The sequence below is a fragment of the Artibeus jamaicensis genome, unplaced genomic scaffold, assembly GCF_021234435.1.
Source record: "Artibeus jamaicensis isolate MK-2021 breed Jamaican fruit bat unplaced genomic scaffold, CSHL_Jam_final contig_781, whole genome shotgun sequence".
Lineage (NCBI taxonomy): Eukaryota > Metazoa > Chordata > Mammalia > Chiroptera > Phyllostomidae > Artibeus > Artibeus jamaicensis.
The window spans coordinates 5,394,533-5,413,214 of NW_026521968.1; the positions used below are offsets into that span (position 1 = coordinate 5,394,533).

The 18,682-nt window shown below is 47.1% G+C and overlaps 1 protein-coding gene across 1 annotated transcript in view; it reads left to right on the forward strand.

Moving 5' to 3' along the window:
* LOC119056596 (myosin-13) overlaps positions 1–18,682 on the forward strand; it is a 60,299-nt gene that overhangs the window by 28,859 nt on the left and 12,758 nt on the right. The window contains exons 18-28 of the mRNA XM_053672720.1: positions 109–226; positions 1,600–1,723; positions 2,829–2,965; positions 4,557–4,812; positions 6,491–6,733; positions 8,368–8,544; positions 9,495–9,640; positions 9,747–9,837; positions 10,612–11,001; positions 14,979–15,105; positions 15,196–15,314. Of these exons, the coding sequence (XP_053528695.1) occupies positions 109–226; positions 1,600–1,723; positions 2,829–2,965; positions 4,557–4,812; positions 6,491–6,733; positions 8,368–8,544; positions 9,495–9,640; positions 9,747–9,837; positions 10,612–11,001; positions 14,979–15,105; positions 15,196–15,314 (1,928 nt within the window). The remainder of the gene's footprint in view (positions 1–108; positions 227–1,599; positions 1,724–2,828; positions 2,966–4,556; positions 4,813–6,490; positions 6,734–8,367; positions 8,545–9,494; positions 9,641–9,746; positions 9,838–10,611; positions 11,002–14,978; positions 15,106–15,195; positions 15,315–18,682) is intronic.

Consider the following 18,682-nt stretch of genomic DNA (forward strand, 5'->3'; position numbering starts at 1 on the left):
ACCCTTTCCACTCAAGTCTAGGTGTGTCAGAGTACCTCATGGTGCCCAGACCATCAAAGAAAGCAATGAGAAAGCCATTGACTTGCTTCCGGGATGCTCTCTCCCCAGGAGTGATGGACCACCACTTGGTCATGCACCAGCTGCGCTGCAACGGGGTCCTTGAGGGCATCCGGATCTGTAGGAAAGGGTTCCCCAGCCGCATCCTTTATGCTGACTTCAAACAGCGGTAGGTTGTCTCATCTTTGCATCTGTCTTTTGAGTGCACCCTTGGACTTCCCCAGAAGTGCTCCTTGGGCTGGGTGTGTGGTGGGCTCACCCCAGGGTGCCCACGGGCTTCATCTTGGGCTGGGATGGAGGGGTGATCCTCTGCCCAGTGTGAATGCCAGGCTGGCCCAAAGTGGCCCCAGACTATGTAGCCTGACTGAGACTCTAGATCAAAGTTTTGCTAGATAATCCTCTATTGCAGGGCTGCTTATGCATTGTAGGATTTGGGCAACATCCCTGGTCTCTATCCACAGATGCCAGTAGCAAACCCAAAACCTGTGAAAATCAAAAATGTCTCCAGACATTGTTAAATGTCCCCTGGGGAGACAAAATGCCACCGTACCACCACTGAGACCCACTACTCTAGACCAATTCCTTTCAGCTACCATCTGGGCCCACAAGTCCAGGCAGCATCCAGAGTGGAGGAAGAAGGACCTTCCAGAGGTCTGCCGGGCACAGTTGATTTCAGGTTCTGTTAAGGCAGTGGGAAAGCCATGACTAGTATGGCTCCGTTGGTTGGGTGCTATTCTGCAAAGCAAAAGGTGGCTGGTTCAATTCTCGGTCAGGGCGCATGCCTGTGTTGCGGGTTTGGTCCCTGCTTGGGGTGCATACTGGAGGCAACCTATTGATGTTTCCTTCTCGCATTAATATTTCTCTCTCTCTCTCTCTTTCTCTTCTCTCTCTAAGAGTAAGTAAATAAAAGCTTTAAAATAAAACAAAACAAAACAAAAACATTTTCCCTGAAAGCAAAATTCCCGCCATGCAGGGTTCCCTCCTGTTGTTTCTCTCTCTCGCCACAGCCTGCTTGTCTAGAATCATCCCTAGAGTCCCCTTCTGCCAGACCAGCTGTGCAATATTCCATTTCCTCCTAAGGCTGGAAAAAGAGAAGGTTCTAGAAGGCCTGTTCTCAGGTATGGGGCCTTTCTTAAGGTGTGAGTCCAGTCAGGGAATTTCATCCCTTTGCTGAAACCACCACCCTAGCCCACACTTCCAGGCTGCTTCGGGGGCCTAAGTGGGTGTGAGGCCTGACACCCTCGCAGGGCAGGGCTCCCTCGAGGGCCAGGTGTTGCCTCAGCCAACAGCCGGCAGACTCTTGTCACCCGTGGCACAGTGGATCTCTGCAATCTGCCTTCAGCCTCCCACCCCCATCCCAGGCACGATGGACCACCTCCTCTCGTTCCAGCCTTACCCAGACCTTGCTGGCCAGGGCCCTTGCCGGGCACCAAGGATGCTGGGCTAGGCAGTGAGAAGCAGATACAGTTCTCCTCTGAGGCCTCACTGATTGGCTGCCCCTGCCAGCAGCGCTGGAACCGACCTGCTGTCCTCCCTCCTCAGGTACCGGATCCTCAATGCTAGCGCCATCCCAGAAGGGCAGTTTATCGATAGTAAAAATGCTTCTGAGAAGCTTCTGAACTCTATCGACGTGGACCGGGAGCAGTTCAGGTTTGGTCACACCAAGGTGAGAACAGGTGGAGCTGGGACACCCACTCCTCCATGTACCCCCTACCCACCCTGTGTTACCACAGCCCAGGGCTGCTTGTTAGCTGAGTGGAAGAAAGGGGTCTCCTTCCCCATCTAGTCAATCTGACTACCCCTTGGTCTATAGCCCAGGTGGAGGGAGCCCTGTGACTGGGTGCAGAGGGCCCTGTCTCTATGTTGGTTTTTAAGACTCTAGAGGCTTAATGGGCAGCCGGAGCCCCACCAGCCATAGAAGAAAGCAATGGGAGCTTGACGTCCTGAAGGCAGCAGAGTAGACACTAAAGGTGATCAAGGAGCCCCAGAGAGAGGAGAACACAGAAAGAATCCCAGGGACAGTGAGCACTTGAAAAGAATTGTTATAACCCATAAAAAGGGCTACTTATTGAGCACATGTGCATAGAGTCTGGGACACATCTTCTGTACACATCTTATGAATCCTCAATAACCTGATGGTGATGCAAACCTCACAGCATCGTTGGGAGGGTGAGAAAGTGTAGCTTCCCAGGAAGTAAAAAACTTACTCACAGTCACATGGATAGTGAGTAGCAAAGGCTGGCTTCTAATCCTGGCCTGACCCCAACACTCCACGTGTTAGAAAGAGACGGACCAGGACCAGAAGCATCCACCCCACCAGGGAAGAGCCTGCTGCCCCCAAGAGAACCCTGCTTCCTTGGAACGTTGTGGGGGCCAAGGAAGCCCTGCCTCTGTGGGCAGTGAGTGGATGGGCCTGAGGTGGGACCAGCCTTCCCGGATGGGCAGAGAAAAAGGAGGACGGGCAGGTGGAAGTCTGAATCTCTCCTAATCTGGGAACAACTGAGCTCTGAGGTCACTTTCCAGACTTACTCTTGCTCCCTATATGTGAGCTCTGTCAGAATCTGTCCATGTGGATTGGTGGGGCCTGGAAGGTGCTTGGGAACAAGACACAGGAGGAGCTGCTGAGGACCCCAGAGCTGCTGAGCATTGAGTCCTGAGAGTCAGGTGGCTGCCAGTTCCTATCAAGGGCTTAAAAGTCGAGGGCTGCAGTTGAACAGAGACAAGCTGACCACCTGCTGAAACAGAGCAAGGCTGTCTCTCCTTTAATACAGGTATTTTTCAAAGCTGGGCTCCTGGGACTGTTGGAGGAGATGAGGGATGAGAAGCTGGTGACCCTGATGACGCGCACACAGGCCCTGTGCCGAGGGTATCTGATGCGGGTGGAGTTCAAGAAGATGATGGAGAGGAGGTGACGTAGACCGCCCCCTCCTGCCACCTTACCCTGCCTTTCTGCTTGGGCACTGATTACCACTTCCACTTTTAGTCTCGGGATAGTAACGTACTTGTTCATCCACTTAACCAACATTTCCTGAGCAGGAATTCCGTGCTGGGGTCTCTGCTTGGTCCTGGGGCTATGGAAAGGAGCCCTGCCCTCCATGGGTTCGTGGCCAGTGGGAAGCACTCACGTGCATGGCTAATGTCAATGCCCGTGATCCATACAATGTCAGAGTTACATTCAGGACAATGGGGGACTGTTGAGAATCAGTCTCCAGCCTTGCTGAGGGTTGCGGTTGGCATGAAAGGGTCAATAAGAGGAAAGAACTTTCTGAAAGAAGTTTTGCCAGGCTTGAGAGAGTATGGCCTGAGAGGGAGACCGACAAGCAGGTCACAATATTTGAAGCAAAGTGAGTGAGTCCATATCGGATCATCTGGTCTATGGGGAACTTTGAAAGGTGTGTAAGGAGACAAGTGAGAGGTTCTGATTTGCAGTTCAGAGAGGTCACTCTGGCAGCTATCAGGAGAGTAGAACTGACAGGACAAGAGAGGCCAAGACCAGGCTGTGGCAGAAGTCCAAATAATAAATGACAAGGCCCTGACTTAGGAAATAGTCAGTAGGTAAGAGAGGAGAGGATGGGTTGAAGGAATATAGAAGAGTCTTATTCCTCCCATATTTCAGTAGAGGGAATAACAGCACTGGTGGCTGGTTCGGCGTGGGCATTTGGGTGGAAGTCCATTCTCCCAGATGCTCCAATACCCTGTATAGCTCTGACATTGTCGTTGCCATATGGGCCACCAAATGTATTAGTCAAGAACATCTCCCAGGCAAAGAGCTTGGTGAAGTGAATGGAAGCCGGTGCAGAAATTTGAGATATCCCGAAGAGGAAGTCAGCAGAGGAAAGTAAGTTCTCAGTTACACAGGAGCTGTGTGATATGGAAGGAAGTCGGAAGATGGTGAATAGGCGACAGAGTTGGTGCCACTGAGATGGAGGCAACAGTTGAAATTAGGAAAATAGGTGAATTCAGTGACAGCAGGAGTCCGGGAGACCCAGCGACTGAGGCAGCTCCTGGGTGTACACCACCACTTACACATAGAGGGGGAGCCCATACAGCAAAATACTGTGAAACAGGGGACCTGTTTTATCATGACATCAAAGGGAGACGGGGGTTTCAAAAAGGTGAGCGTTAACATCTCAAATGTGGGAGAAGCACCCAATAAAACAGGAATAAAACATGCCCCTGGCACTGGTAATTAGGGGGCACTGGCATGCTCAAGCAGAGTACTTTCCATGGGGTAGGGAGGTATAAACTGGTGAATGGGCGATCCACACAAGGCCTGTGCCCTCTCTCTCTTCCCAACTTTTACCATGCTGTTTCCTCTGCCCGCCCCCCCCCCCCACCACCTTTGCAGAACCTATTCTGAAGTCCATAGTATTCACACAGCTTGGCTGTGGCTCCTTCCCACCTAGGGGAATGGTGCAGGCCCCGGGCCCCACAGGCTGTGTGGGAGGGAGACAAGATCTGGCTGTGGTTCATTCATGCCGACCGTAACGGATGTACAGGGAGTCCATCTTCTGCATCCAGTACAACATCCGCTCATTCATGAATGTTAAGCACTGGCCCTGGATGAACCTGTTCTTCAAGATCAAGCCCCTGCTGAAGAGTGCGGAGGCAGAGAGGGAGATAGCCACCATGAAGGAAGACTTCGAGAAGGCCAAGGAAGAACTGGCCAGGTCTGAGGCTCGCCGGAAGGAGCTGGAGGAGAAGATGGTGTCCCTGCTGCAGGAAAAGAATGACCTCCAATTGCAGGTCCAGTCTGTAAGTACCCTCTTCTTAAGAATTGAAAAGGAGGAGCAACCTGGAGGCTCCAGCGAGGTTTCTATTCAAGGGACATCAGTGCCACCTAGTGCTCACGTAGAGTATAGCAGCACCACATGCCAGTAAAAGGAGAGCCTGGCTCTGACTCCAACGAAGCAGAGAAGACTGGAAAACAGGTCTACACCGTGAATTCTGCTCACCCTGACTTCTCCCCACCTTTCAAGGCAGCGTTAGACTTAGTTTGCTGTCGGTACGTCTCATAATAAAAGCTTCCAGGAGTGTACCAATCATTTTTAATTTTTGTAAGTAAAAATAAAACAATAATTAAATAATTCAGAGTGGATATAGGAATTTTCAATACCATAGTTATAGCCAAACATGCTTTAAAGATATACATTTTATCAGAGAAATAAGGGAAACAAAGCCACATATACAGGGCATACTACTCTATGTAATTGTATCACTTCACAAAGTTAAAGCATTTATTATTTACCCTTTTAAAAAAGATTTTTAATTCATTTTTAGAGAGAGGGAAAAGAAGGGAGGGAAACATCCATGTGTGGTTGCCTCTTACATGCCTCCTACCAGGGACCTGGCCCACAACCCAGGCATGTGCTCCGACTGGGAATTGAACCAGTGACCCTTTGGTTCACAGGCTCACACCCAATCCACTGAGCCACACCAGACAGAGCATCATTTGCCCTTTTTAAAACTTCCAAATACATTTACCTTTTGCCTTATGTGAAAAGCATTTTCTCCTCCCCTTCCACTTTCCCAGTCAGTGTAGTGTGGTTACTAGAAGGGCTATCCCAAGCATAGCGGGCGAGAGGAAAAGTTTTAGAAACAGGCTGCTGGGTTTAGACCCAAGGTGCTCCATTTGATAGCTGTGTGAGCTTGGGAAAGATACTCATCCTCTTTGTGCCTCAGTTTTCTTATCTGTCAAATGGGCATAGTAAATATACCCACCTCATAAGGTTGTTGGGAGGATTGGATGAGTCCATACAGGTAAAATGCCTAGCACATGTTCTATAAACACAGACACTTATTCTTGCCGGTCTCTTTTCATTTATGACCTTGAAAGGTGCATCCAGTCCTTACAATACTCATGTGTGAGAAGCTATAGCCCAATGCAGTTTAAGAACTAATATTAGTCAGTCCTAGAGACTCATTACAGAGTATTCTGGGGCATGTTTGTATTTCATCACTTATTCCTGTCTACTTTGAACTTTCTGTTCTGTGGCTCAAGGAGGCAAGGCTAAGGAGACATAGGCTGCACTTTTCTGTTAAAAGGTGAAAGGTAGTGATGTTCTCAAAACATTTGTTAGCTTGTGGTCACACAGAGGAGATGAGTCACTGTTTAGCTGGTGGGGGTAGGAAGAGAGAGATGGCCGTGAGTCCAAAACTGGCAGGCTTGCAGATGCCTCATAAACTCCATGAATGATTTTGCTTGAAATTATTTTAGGTGAGATTTTATTAGGTGGATGATGCCCTTAACAGTTTAAAAGAAAAATATGTGGATGATATATGTGTGTGTTTGTGCACACGAGTATGTGTGCATGTGTGTGTAAGTGTGTGATCCTTTCCTTAGACCTTACTCATGGATTTTTGGAGCAGAAAGCCCTTCTTGTCTAGGGTTGATCAAAAGGCTGATCAGAACATAATGCTCTGGTTCTTTCAGGAAATGGAAAATCTGCTGGACGCTGAGGAACGGTGTGAAGGGCTCATCAAATGCAAAATTCAACTGGAAGCCAAAGTCAAGGAGCTGAATGAGAGATTGGAAGAGGAAGAGGAAATAAATTCTGAACTGGTTGCCAAGAAGAGGAATCTGGAAGATAAATGCTCCTCTCTTAAGAGAGACATCGATGACCTGGAGCTGACCCTGATGAAAGTAGAGAAGGAGAAGCACGCCACAGAGAACAAGGTGGGCAAAGCCAGGGGGTGCCCAGCGTCTTGAACAGCCCTGACTCCCTCTCTGTAAGGAGCAGACAGGTGGGCAGCATTGCCTGGAAGTGAAAGGCGGGAGCAAGCAGATGGTGGTTCCGTCACACCAACTTCTGTCCTCTGCCTCATTCTCCACCCTGCAGGATTTTCCACCCTCCTGCTGTCTGCCTGGTTGTACCACACACTTCCAGCCCCAATACTTCCTCCACAAAGGAGGAGATCTTGAGTCCTTTCCATCTTTGCTTTTCACCCTACTTGACGCAGGAAGAGCAAACAAGAATGCCTGCGGGGGGCAGACAGATAATGAGGGGAGGGGAGAGGAAGGAGGCAGAAAACTAGGCAATGGCAAGGATTGGCAAGGGGGTGCAGTACAGGGACCCTCATGGGTCATTGGTAGAGTATAGGCTGATGAGCCTTCAGGAAAGCCATCTGGAATTAGTCAAATGAAGAACCCACAGAGCCTTCAATCCAGTGTATTTGCTCCTCCATGTATAGACGAGGGAGTTTTCCCTCCAGTTGCTACAGGGACCTATACAAGGATGTTTGTGGCAGCAGTGCTTGTGGGGGGAGGGCTGGAGGCAGTTTCAGGGTCCATGAGGGGGAGTGGAGAGGTGAGACCTGGAGGGTGCAGCCCAGGGAGTACTACACAGCCATGCAGAGAGACAGGCTATTGCACAGAGAGCAGCAAGATGGGGAGAAAAGAACTAATGCTGAGAGGAGGAAAAGTAAGAAAATGAAAGACACAGCATGATGCCATTATGTAGACTGAAATAACATGCATAAAAAATAGTAAATAGTTTACAAAGATAAATGGAGAACATAATACATGACTCATTTCACAATGGTTGCCAATGAGGTAGAACAAGGGATGAGGCTGGCCAGGTGTGAGATGACTCAGTCAGTGCTAGGCAGACAATTGGGAGTAATGGAAAGAGACTATAGGGAAGGGTAAAGACTGTGGCAAACTGGAGCGCATTTACCCTGTCCATCAGTAAAGCCATGACTCGGCTCCAGCCAGCTGTTTCCAGGTGGGAATGGGAATCCGGCATTGCCAGAGCTTCCAACTTTCTGTAAGAACCCAGAAATCCCACTTTTGTGTGAAATCTCAAGTTTTTCAATATTGCTAACTTATTGCAAAGTTGTAAACCACTTGAGGAACTAAAGTAAAGATGTCTGTGGCCAGATTCAGCCTGTGGGTCAGGAGTTAGCCATCTCTCGTCTGGAAGATGTGGTACATGGGGAAAAGTTCAAATGAGTACTTTGGAGGTCGGTGTAGGGCACCCATGCCGGCTTCCTGACTCCCAGGACTCCCGCTCTGAGTTTTCTTGAGAGCACCTCAGGCTTCTCCTTCCCCTTCTTGTCTCATTTTAAACCCCAGTCAGCCAACCTAATAAGCAAATTCCCATGGATATGTTGTGGACTACATGATTCCCTTGATTCCCAGGGACTACAGATTGATGGATTACACTTCAGAGGCAGCAGATTTGCATTTAACAGTGCCCTTCAATAAAAGGATAACAAGTAACAATGTCCTCTAATAAAAGAATCATAGCCTTTGCTGGAAGCTTCTGGTCCAATTGTTTGAACATTCAATTAGACTTGGTATTTTCTTAGGTAAAGAATCTCTCTGAAGAAATGACAGCCCTTGAAGAAAATATTTCTAAATTGACCAAAGAGAAGAAATCTCTGCAGGAAGCTCATCAGCAAACACTGGATGACCTTCAGGTTGAAGAAGACAAGGTCAATGGTCTCATCAAAATAAATGTCAAGCTAGAGCAGCAAGCAGATGACGTGAGTGTATTTTACTGTTGGGCACTAACGTGTATTGCTCACAGGAGCTCAGGAAAGACAGGGCCTACATGGTGCAGGGTGAGCACTCAGACCCCAGGATCCAAGTCGCTGGGCTGAGATCTCACCTGGAAGGCCGCTGAGCGAGCCGCTTAAACCCCACCTGTGAAACAGGAGGCAACTAGCTGCACCTCAGAGGGTTTCCATGGAAACTCAGCCTGTAGAGAGTGTTAGTGAATCATTAGCTAATGTCATTGTCGTCATCGGCTTCACTAGCATCCATTTCTAGGTCTTCTAGCTTCCAAAAGCTTCAGGTTTGTACTAACATTGCTAAAAATGGGTTCTATTTCTGACTGTGAAATGATCATTTTCCCCCATTATGTTACATTTTGTCCTTGGGGTTCAGAGTCTTCAGGTTTCACTCACAGTTGCAGCTAGAACTTTACCAGGTGTCTTTCATTTTCCTGAGGCCACAGCAGGTGTGCTCCACCTCTCCACCCCTGTGCTGACATGTGCATGCACACACACATACACACACACTCTAAGGCTCCTACGGTAGTTGCATGGTACAAGTAGGGGGAGGAGTGATGGTGTACAGTCTGGAGCAGTGTCCACCCCAGAAGCCCTGTCTGTTCCTATCTGGGCAAGAGCATGACCCTATGGGCATCGTGTTTCCACAGGGGCCTGTCCTGGAACAGGCCGTGTGGGAATCGACCAGAAGAAGCACCACAGAGCCTCTGGGGGCTCCACAGCCCCAGGGGTAGCCTTTGCTGGAAGGGAGGAAAGAGGAGAGTGAGGAGGGAATGAAAACTGGCCCCCTCCTGGGGCCGGGGGCATGCAGTCACACTCGAAACGAGCCCACGAAAGCCACCGGCATGTGCGTGGTGGCTCTGGAGAAAAGGGCAAGCTCATTTCCCTGCAGGGTCTCAATCTCCCCACCCATGTCTCCCCAGCTGGAGGGCTGCTTGGAGCAGGAGAGGAAACTGCGGGCTGACCTGGAGAGGGTGAAGAGGAAGCTGGAAGGAGACCTGAAAATGTCCCAGGAATCCATTATGGATCTAGAGAATGACAGGCAGCAAGCAGAGGAGAAATTTAAAAAGTAGCTATTCCATCTTCAACCTCTGGTTTGAGCACAAAAGCCAGCATGCCCCTTTCAAAGTTTTGTATTTCATGTTACTTTAACTACGTACAATATCTACTTGCAGGAAGGAGTTTGAAATCAGTCAGCTGCAAACCAAAATTGAGGACGAACAAGTTCACAGTTTGCAGTTACATAAGAAGATCAAAGAACTGCAGGTGAGAGTGGGGACCCCACTTTCCCTCCAAAAGGGCCTGCCAGCACCTCCCTGCCCTGTCCCCTCATTTCTGTAGTTGCTTCCTTCTCCTTCCTCTTAGAGATGGAGAGAATGTCCTGCCCTTCCCTTTAATTTTTCAAATTAATATTTTAACTTTCTAAGTAACACATATGTAGATTTCCTTGGGCATAATTAACCTGTTACCAGTAAGGCTGAATGTCATTGATAGGGGTGTTTTGATCGCTGCCCCTGAGCCCAGTGCCTCACCGTCTTCTCAGGGTCACTGCCAGTTTCAGCTTGGTGTGCCTCCCTCAGGATGGTTTGCCATGGGTTTATGTGCACATAAGGCCCCCCAAATATGTGTGCTATATTGTATATATCACCCACGTACATGTTTATAGATACACATAAGCATATAAAGGAACAAGAACATTAAAATGTGTGTATGCACATAATATATATAAAATATACACATAAAATATCCATTGAAAATATTCTCATGTTGAGATGATCACTTTGCAGCTTGTTCCTTCCATGCAGCAATTTGTCCTGCAGAGCATCCCTGGCGGGCCTGGGCAGGCTGCTGATGCCTCCCAGAGTGGGGCTCCGTCCCAGAGGACTGGACCACTTCCCTGCTGAGAGCCACGTGGATTGTGGCCAAGTTTTTTCATGAATGTCATCTTAGAGAGTATCCTTTTGATTACGATGTCCACCCTCCAGCCCTCCCCAAGCGGGCTGCTGCCCCACAGCACTTGTGACACAGAGACCCTTGCAGGCCCGCACAGAAGAGCTGGAGGAAGAGGTTGAAGCAGAACACGCACTCAAAGCCAAGATTGAGAAGCAGCGCTCAGATCTGGCCCGGGAACTGGAGGAGATCAGTGAGCGGCTGGAAGAAGCTGGGGGGGCCACTTCGGCCCAGATTGAAATGAACAAGAAGAGGGAGGCCGAGTTCCAGAAAATGCGCAGGGACCTGGAGGAGGCCACCCTGCAGCACGAAGCCACGGCGGCCACCCTGAGGAAGAAGCATGCAGACAGTGTGGCTGAACTTGGGGAGCAGATAGACAACCTGCAGAGGGTCAAGCAGAAGCTGGAGAAGGAGAAGAGTGAGCTGAAGATGGAGATCGATGACATGGCCAGCAACATTGAGACCATCTCCAAGTCCAAGGTACCTGACTTTGCTCTGGGCACGTGTGAGGCTGCCACATCCACTGGCCCAGTGTGCTTGTGTCATTTAATGCCCCAGTCAATGCACGTTCTCACCTGAATCCCTCTCCCAGCTCTGCCTGCTCCCCACTCCCCAAACTAATTCAGGTCAGTTGAACTTGAGCCAATGACCAGCTATGACTCAGGGCCTCATCATCTTTCCAGAGTTTTACAGAAAGCTTCCAATTCATCTGGCATTTTTTAGAACTAACCCTGTGGAATGGATTGCATTAAAGGGTCTTACTCAGTATGGCCACCATCTTAGTCCACAACATTAGACACTGGGAAGCATAGCCAATGTGAAAGTGCATATGAGACCAGGGTGGATCCAGGTTTGATGGCATTTGAAGCATTTAAAACTCAAGCGGGGAAGGGCTTTTTAAGAAAATATACATAAATTATGAAAACAAAATTAAGCATGTAAGTAAATATTTATTCAGAATGAGAAAAATAAGTCACAAATTACTGGCACCTTGGAAACTGAGGTCCCTGCTTTCTCAAACTTGTCAGGCCATTTGTCAGAAGTGCCTACCCAGGAATAAATTTTTGCTTTTGAGTGGCTCCCCCTCCCCACCTGGGACCTCAGCTCCCTGAAGCTGGGGCCCCTGCAGAGGAGGGCACTGAAGTATAAATGGCACCAGCTTCCTGGCAAACTGGCCTATGTGTATGGCTTTAAAGAAGAGATTTTCTCCTAGAGTAACTGTGTTCCTAGACTCAAGAGTTGCCCTCATTCAGGGAGCTCCAAGCTGTATGTGAAACTGCTGCTAGGCTAGGACAAGGGGCAACCCCTGCCATGGGGCCATGGACCTCCTACAGAGGGCTGCTCCAGCGTCTGCAGAGGAAAGGGATGCAGAGAAAGGTGGTCTCCACAGTGCCGTTTGTTGTCTTTAGCACCTGGGTTCACACAGCTCATTCATTCTTTTGACTCTTCCTCACTGCAACTCCTTTGTCTCTTTCTCTCTAGCTTAGTCATTGTTGTGCCTGCCTTGGTTTTTTTCTCTTTCCTTAAGAAATGTGTCTGTATGTATTCTCTCTGTCTCTCTCCCACCCACCTTTTCTTCCCCCCACCTCTCTCCCCTATAGCAAGCCCAGCCAAGCATCGCCCACACACCTCCTATAACCATCATCCCTGTCTCCAACACTACTTCCTGCTGTAGTTCTCACTTTTAAAATCCAGTGGAAGAAGTACTTTATATTACCTTATATTTTTTAATTTGTTGACTTAAGTTGTTGACTTTGATTTTTCTCTTTGTGAGTCTCCATTCCTTTTCCAACTACCCCTGATTTAATTATTTCACACGTATATGTCATCTCAAAGCTATCCTAAGCTCCTTGGGGTCTTCCTTTGAATCTAATATCCCTGCTTCTTCTGCTGGCATCTCATACTGTGCAGTCTAAGGATGAATAAATGATCGATTTATTCATTTTATGTTATACGAGGTGCGGGGAGGAGGGGAGAGGTCTGCAGAATAAACAAGGTTTTTAAACAAGCTTCACAAAAATGCAGGACAACTAGGTGCTGCGGGGGTGGATCTCTACACGCCATCTCTGCCACAGGGGACTTTTTGTATAAGTCAATGAAATGCTATCACCTGAATATATTGCTTGCAAAGAGACACACCAGAAGGTATTATTTTATACATGGCAGTAGAATTACTTATATTATAAGAAGATCCCAGGGTTCCTTTGAGTGGCATCTTCTCAAAGGCTTGTTTACAAATCATTAAATGCTTATATGCCAAATGCTGCTGATCGCTGCTATTGGAGATAAAACAGTAATCACAAATAAAAATAAAGCAAATATGAAACGAATTTTTTAAACTTACCTCTATGTGCTCTTTATTTCTTTTTTAATATATTTTATTGATTATGCTATTACAGTTGTCCCATTCCCCCCCTTCGCTCCCCTCCACTTTGCACACCCTTTCTCACCCACATTCCCCCCTTTAATTCATGTCCGTGTGTCATACATATAAGTTCTTTGGCTTCTACATTTTCTATACTATTTTTACCCTCCCTCTGTCTGTTTTCTACCTACCAATTATACTTCTTATTCTCTGTGCCTTTTCCCCCTCTCTCCCCCTCCCACTCTCCTGTTGATAACCCTCCAGGTGATCTCCATTTCTGTGGTTCTGTTCCTGTTCAGGTTGTTTAGTTTGCTTTCGTTTTTGTTTTAGGTGTGGTTGTTAATAACTGAATTTGCTGTCATTTTACTGTTCATATTTTTATCTTTTTTCTTAGATAAATACCTTTAACATTTCATATAATAAGGGCTTGGTGATGATGAACTTCTTGAATTTGATCCTATCTGAGAAGCACTTTATCTGCCCTACCATTCTAAATGAAAGCTTTGCTGGATAGAACAATCTTGGATGTGGGTCCTTGTCTTTCATGACTTGGAATACTTCTTTCCAGCCCCTTCTTGCCTGTAAGGTTTCTTTTGAGAAATCTGCTGACAGTCTTATGAGAACTCCTTTGTAGGTGACTTTCCCCTTATCTCTTGCTGCTTCTAGGATTCTCTCCTTCATTTTAATTTTGGCTAATGTAATGATGATGTGCCTTGGTGTGTTCCTTTGTGGGTCCAACTTCTTTGGGACTCTCTGAAACTTCCTGGAAGTCTATTTCCTTTGCCAGATTGGGGAAGTTCTCTTTCATTATTTGTTCAAATTAGTTTTCAGTTTGTTGGTGTTCCTCTTCTCCCTCTGGCACCCCTATAATTCAGATGTTAGAATGTTTAAAGATGTTCTAAGCCTCTCCTGAATTTTTTTGAATTCTTGTTTTTTCATTCTTTTCTGGTTAGATGTTTCTTTCCTCCTTCTGGTCCACACCATTGATTTGAGTCCCAGTTTACTTCCCATCACTGTTGGTTCCCTGTACATTTTCCTTTATTTCACTTAGTATAGCCTTCATTTTTTCATCTAATTTGCCACCAAATTCAACCAATATTGTAAGCATATTGATTACCAGTGTTTTGAACTGTGTGTCCGATAGATTGTCCATCTCTTTGTTGCTTAGTTGTATTTTTTCTGGAGCTTTGATCTGTTTTTTCATTTGGGCCTTTTTTTTTTTTTTTTTTGGTCTTTACGCACCTGTTACATAATGAGGGGCAGAGCCTTAGGTATTGACCTGGGCAGGGTAACCCACATCACTGCTTTGTGATGCTGTATATGGGGAAGGGGTCTGAGAGGGAACAATGGTGCTTGCTCTGCTCTCTGCCAAATTTCAGTCACTTCCTGTGGTACCCACAGGCAAATTGGGCCCTTTTGGTGCTGATTCCTGGGTGGGTAGGCTTATGTATGTTCTAGGACCCTGTGGGTCTCTCCAACAAACTCTCCTGTCATGCTGGGAATTTCTCCTGCTGCTGCCTCAACCTCCACAGGTGTTTTTAATCAGTGTTTTGAAACTTTATTTCCTCTTGCTGAAGCCCTGGGTTGCTTGGTCTGTTTCGCTCCCCAGTTGTTTCTCCTGGTTTATCTGCACGTGAATGTGGGACTGCCCACTCCACCAGCTGCCACCTTGCCAGGTCTTCCAGCTGCTGCCTTGCTGGCCAGCTACAGATTTGCGTGCCCCACTCTACAATCTGCCACCTCGCTGGATTCACCAGCTGCTGTGTTGCCGGGAGTCCTCTCCGCCCTGACTGCCCAACTCTGCCCCCACTACCAGTCTGGATGAATGTGTCATCTTTAACTCCTTGGTTGTCAGACTTCCACACAGTTCGATTTTCTGTCAGTTCTGGTTGTTTTTTGTTCTCTAAATTGTTGTTGTCTTTCTTTTGGTTGTGTGAGGAGCCACAGTGTGTCTACCTATGCCTCCATCTTGGCCAGAAGTCCGCTCTTTATTTCTATTTTACCTGATAAGAAACTAAACTATCAGACTGCCCGGTTCAACGCTGGACACCAGGAGCCCACTTTCCCATTCTTGTTTTCTTTTTTTATAAAGAATAACATGGAAAGAATGTGCCGGACTGTGGAAGACCAATTAAATGAACTCAAAGCCAAGGATGAGCAGCAGACACAGTTAATCCATGATCTGAACATGCAGAAGGCAAGACTGCAGACCCAGCATGGTGAGGATGGGCAGGGTGCTGGGGTCTCACAGGGCCACAGTGGCGGGGAGGGGCAGCAGGGCCAACACAGGGACCACTTTTATTTTTTAGGGGAACTGAGCCACCAGGTGGAAGAGAAGGAGGCTCTGGTTTCACAGCTAACCAAAGGCAAGCAGGGCCTTACACAGCAGCTGGATGAGCTGAAGAGGCAGCTGGAGGAAGAAACCAAGGTAAGGACAACTATTCTTGGTATGGAAGAGTCAGACAGAACCTGAGAATCAGAGAAGCTACACAGCAGGTCAGAGGCAGAGCTGTGTGACAGAAAGCAGAGGCTTCTTCTCTCTTCCTTGAGCCTGGTCTTTTAGGTGAGGGGACTTTGGTGTTGGACCTTCTTCCTCAGGGTGAGAAAACTCCAGGGAACTCCCTTCTCTGGTTTCTCTGCCCCACAGGGTGGTGTGATGAACTCCCCTCTTCACCCAGGGGCACCCCTCCCCATCACTGCCTCTGTGTATTTTTTCACACTGCCCAGCAGTTCATTACAGCCCCATGAAGTGTCCCTGTCCTTCTTCTTCATCACACTTTGCCTTTCCCCTGCTATAACACCAAATTGTAAGCTACCCTCCTGCCAAAAGACTGCCTGGTTTAAGGGGGACTTCGGGCATCTGCACAAACATGAACAGTATCATCACATTCTTGATGTCAATATCTAGGTGTTTATGTGTGTATTGCATGTCTCCCATTAATCCGTAAACTCCTAGAGGACAAGAATGATTTTTCCTCACTGTGGTTATTAACAGTAGGCATGGTGCACAGCAGAAGAGTACACACAGTACATGCTTAGCAAATGGTGCTGATGTGTGCTCAAGCACTAGAATGAGAATCCAGGGGTCCACAGAGTATCTAATGGTAATTCTTAGATGGTCTGATGCCCATCTAAGACTGAGAGAGCAATCCTTTCGCATTCTCTCAGGCTCTATCTAAAAGAGAGCAGTGCTCTATTTGTCTGTCATCTTCCTATTGTACATACAGTGCAAGTGGTGGATGGAGGGCCAGAAGAGTGGTGAGAACCAGAGCCTGACTGAGTAATGAGAATGTCCACTTGAGGAGCAGGGCTGTCCTCTGGCCAGGGCACTGTAGCAGCTGAGCTTTCCCTTTTGGGTCAAGTTTTGGTGTCTGGCACAGGGATTGGTCTGTATAATAGTTCAGGTGCTCAATAAATACCTGTTCTGTGAGCCAGGTGGTTTGAAGACTCGTGGCCAAGTTCTACCTACCCTTGGATCAGTATCATATGGAAGTATTTGGGTGATAAAATCTTTCCACTTCCCACTACCAGGATATTGTATCACCAATGGGTATCAAATAAATGTTCATATTTAGTACTAAAATACATATACATATATATGCATGTGTGTGTGTATATATATATATATATATATATATACACACACACACATACACTGAGAGGATGACAGTGACTTGCTGCACTTGGTGGCACCAGACATGTTTTGTGACTATGATGATGAGAGCTAAACTATCCATCCTCCTGACCAGGTAGAAAATTGTGTGGGGGCCCTGGGCATGACATCCCAACTCAGGAAGAGGAGGCAGAGCCATGAGGGTGGCATGGATCACATAGGGTCCACAGATGTGGGGAAACAGTCCACTGCTGGCACCAGATGCTTTCAGGCTGTTCACAATCACAGCATTCCATAGCATTGCATCAAGTAGCAAGGAGGAAGGTATTCCCTTTCCAATTTTGCTTCAGTTCTGATTACATAAGGAAGTGCTCTCATCTTGGATACCATCTCTTTAGCACTTGCTCATTTTCCTTATTTTTGTAAAAAATATATTTTATTAATTATGCCATTACAGTTGTTCTATTTACCCCCTTCATTCCCCTCCACCCTGCACACCCCCTCCCCCACCATTCCCCCCTTTAGTTTATGAGCACGTGTCTCAAGTTTTTTACCTTCTATATTTCCCATAGTATTCTTGCCCTCCCTCCATCTATTTTCTACCTACCATCTATGCTACTTATTTTCTGTACCTTCTCCCCCCTTCTCCTTCTCCCACTCCCCTGTTGCTAACCCTCCATATGATCTCCATTTCTATGGTTCCACTCCTGATCTAGCTGTCCTCTTAGTTTGCCTTTGTTTTAGGTGTGGTTGTTAATGACTGTGAGTTTGCTGTCCTTTCACTGTTCATCTTTTTTTATCTTCTTTTTCTTAGGTAAGTCCCTTTAACATTTCATATAATAAGGGCTTGGTGATGATGAACTTCTTGAATTTGATCTTATCTGAGAAGCACTTTATCTGCCCTACCATTCTAAATGAAAGCTTTGCTGGATAGAGCAATCTTGGATGTGGGTCCTTGTCTTTCATGACTTGGAATACTTCTTTCCAGCCCCTTCTTGCCTGTAAGGTTTCTTTTGAGAAATCTGCTGACAGTCTTATGAGAACTCCTTTGTAGGTGACTTTCCCCTTATCTCTTGCTGCTTCTAGGATTCTCTCCTTCATTTTAATTTTGGCTAATGTAATGATGATGTGCCTTGGTGTGTTCCTTTGTGGGTGCAACTTCTTTGGGACTCTCTGAGCTTCCTAGATTTCCTGGAAGTCTATTTCCTTTGCCAGATTGGGGAAGTTATCCTTTATTATTAGTTCAAATAAGTTTTCCACTGGTGGCTGTTCTTCTTCCCCTTCTGGTACCCCTATAATTCAGATGTTGGAACATTTAAAGATGTCCTGAAGGTTCCTAAGCCTCTCCTCATTTTTTTGAATACTTGTTTCTTCATCCTTTTCTGTTTGGTCATTTTTTTTCCTTCCTTCTGGTCCACTCCTTTGATTTGAGTTCCAGTTTCCTTTCCATTACTATTGGTTTGCTGTGTGTTTCCCTTCATTTCAATTAGTTTAGCTTCCATATGTCCCTCTAATTTGTGACTAAAATCAACCAGTTCTATGAGCATCCTGATCACCAGTGTTTTGAACTGTGCATCTGAAAGTTTGGCTATTTCTTCATCACTTATATTTATTGGCTCTGAGGCTCTGAGTTGTTCTTGAGCCATATTTTGATCTGTTCATGCCTGTTACGTATGAGGAGCAGAGCCTTAGTTGTTCACCAGGGTGGGGCCACCCAGGTCGCTGGTTTGTGACGCTATATGTGGGGGCAAGGTCAGAAAGGGACAATGGCGGTTTCCTCTACCGCTTCCTGCCACTGAGGCCTGTGTGGTCCATCTCACTGCTAGCTTATTCACCAGTTTATCTGCACAAATGTGTGACTGCGATCAGCCCTCAGTGGGTCCACCGCCTTGCGCCCTCAGTAGGTCTGCCTGCTTCTCCACACCTGGGATCCGCCCACAGCTGCTGGTGTACCTGGGTCATGCGCCCAGGTCGGTCTGGTGGATCTTTCCTGCCTGACCCAGCTCTGCTGCTGGCTCTGCCCCTCTTACCAGTTTGGCTGAAGGGTTCATTGTTGTCAGACTTCCGTGTACTTCAATTTTCTGTGGTTTGGCTGCGTTTTTGTTGCTAAAACTTCGTTGTTTTTAAACTTAGTTGTGCAAGAAGGCGCAGTGCTTCCACCTACACCTCCATCTTGGCAGAAG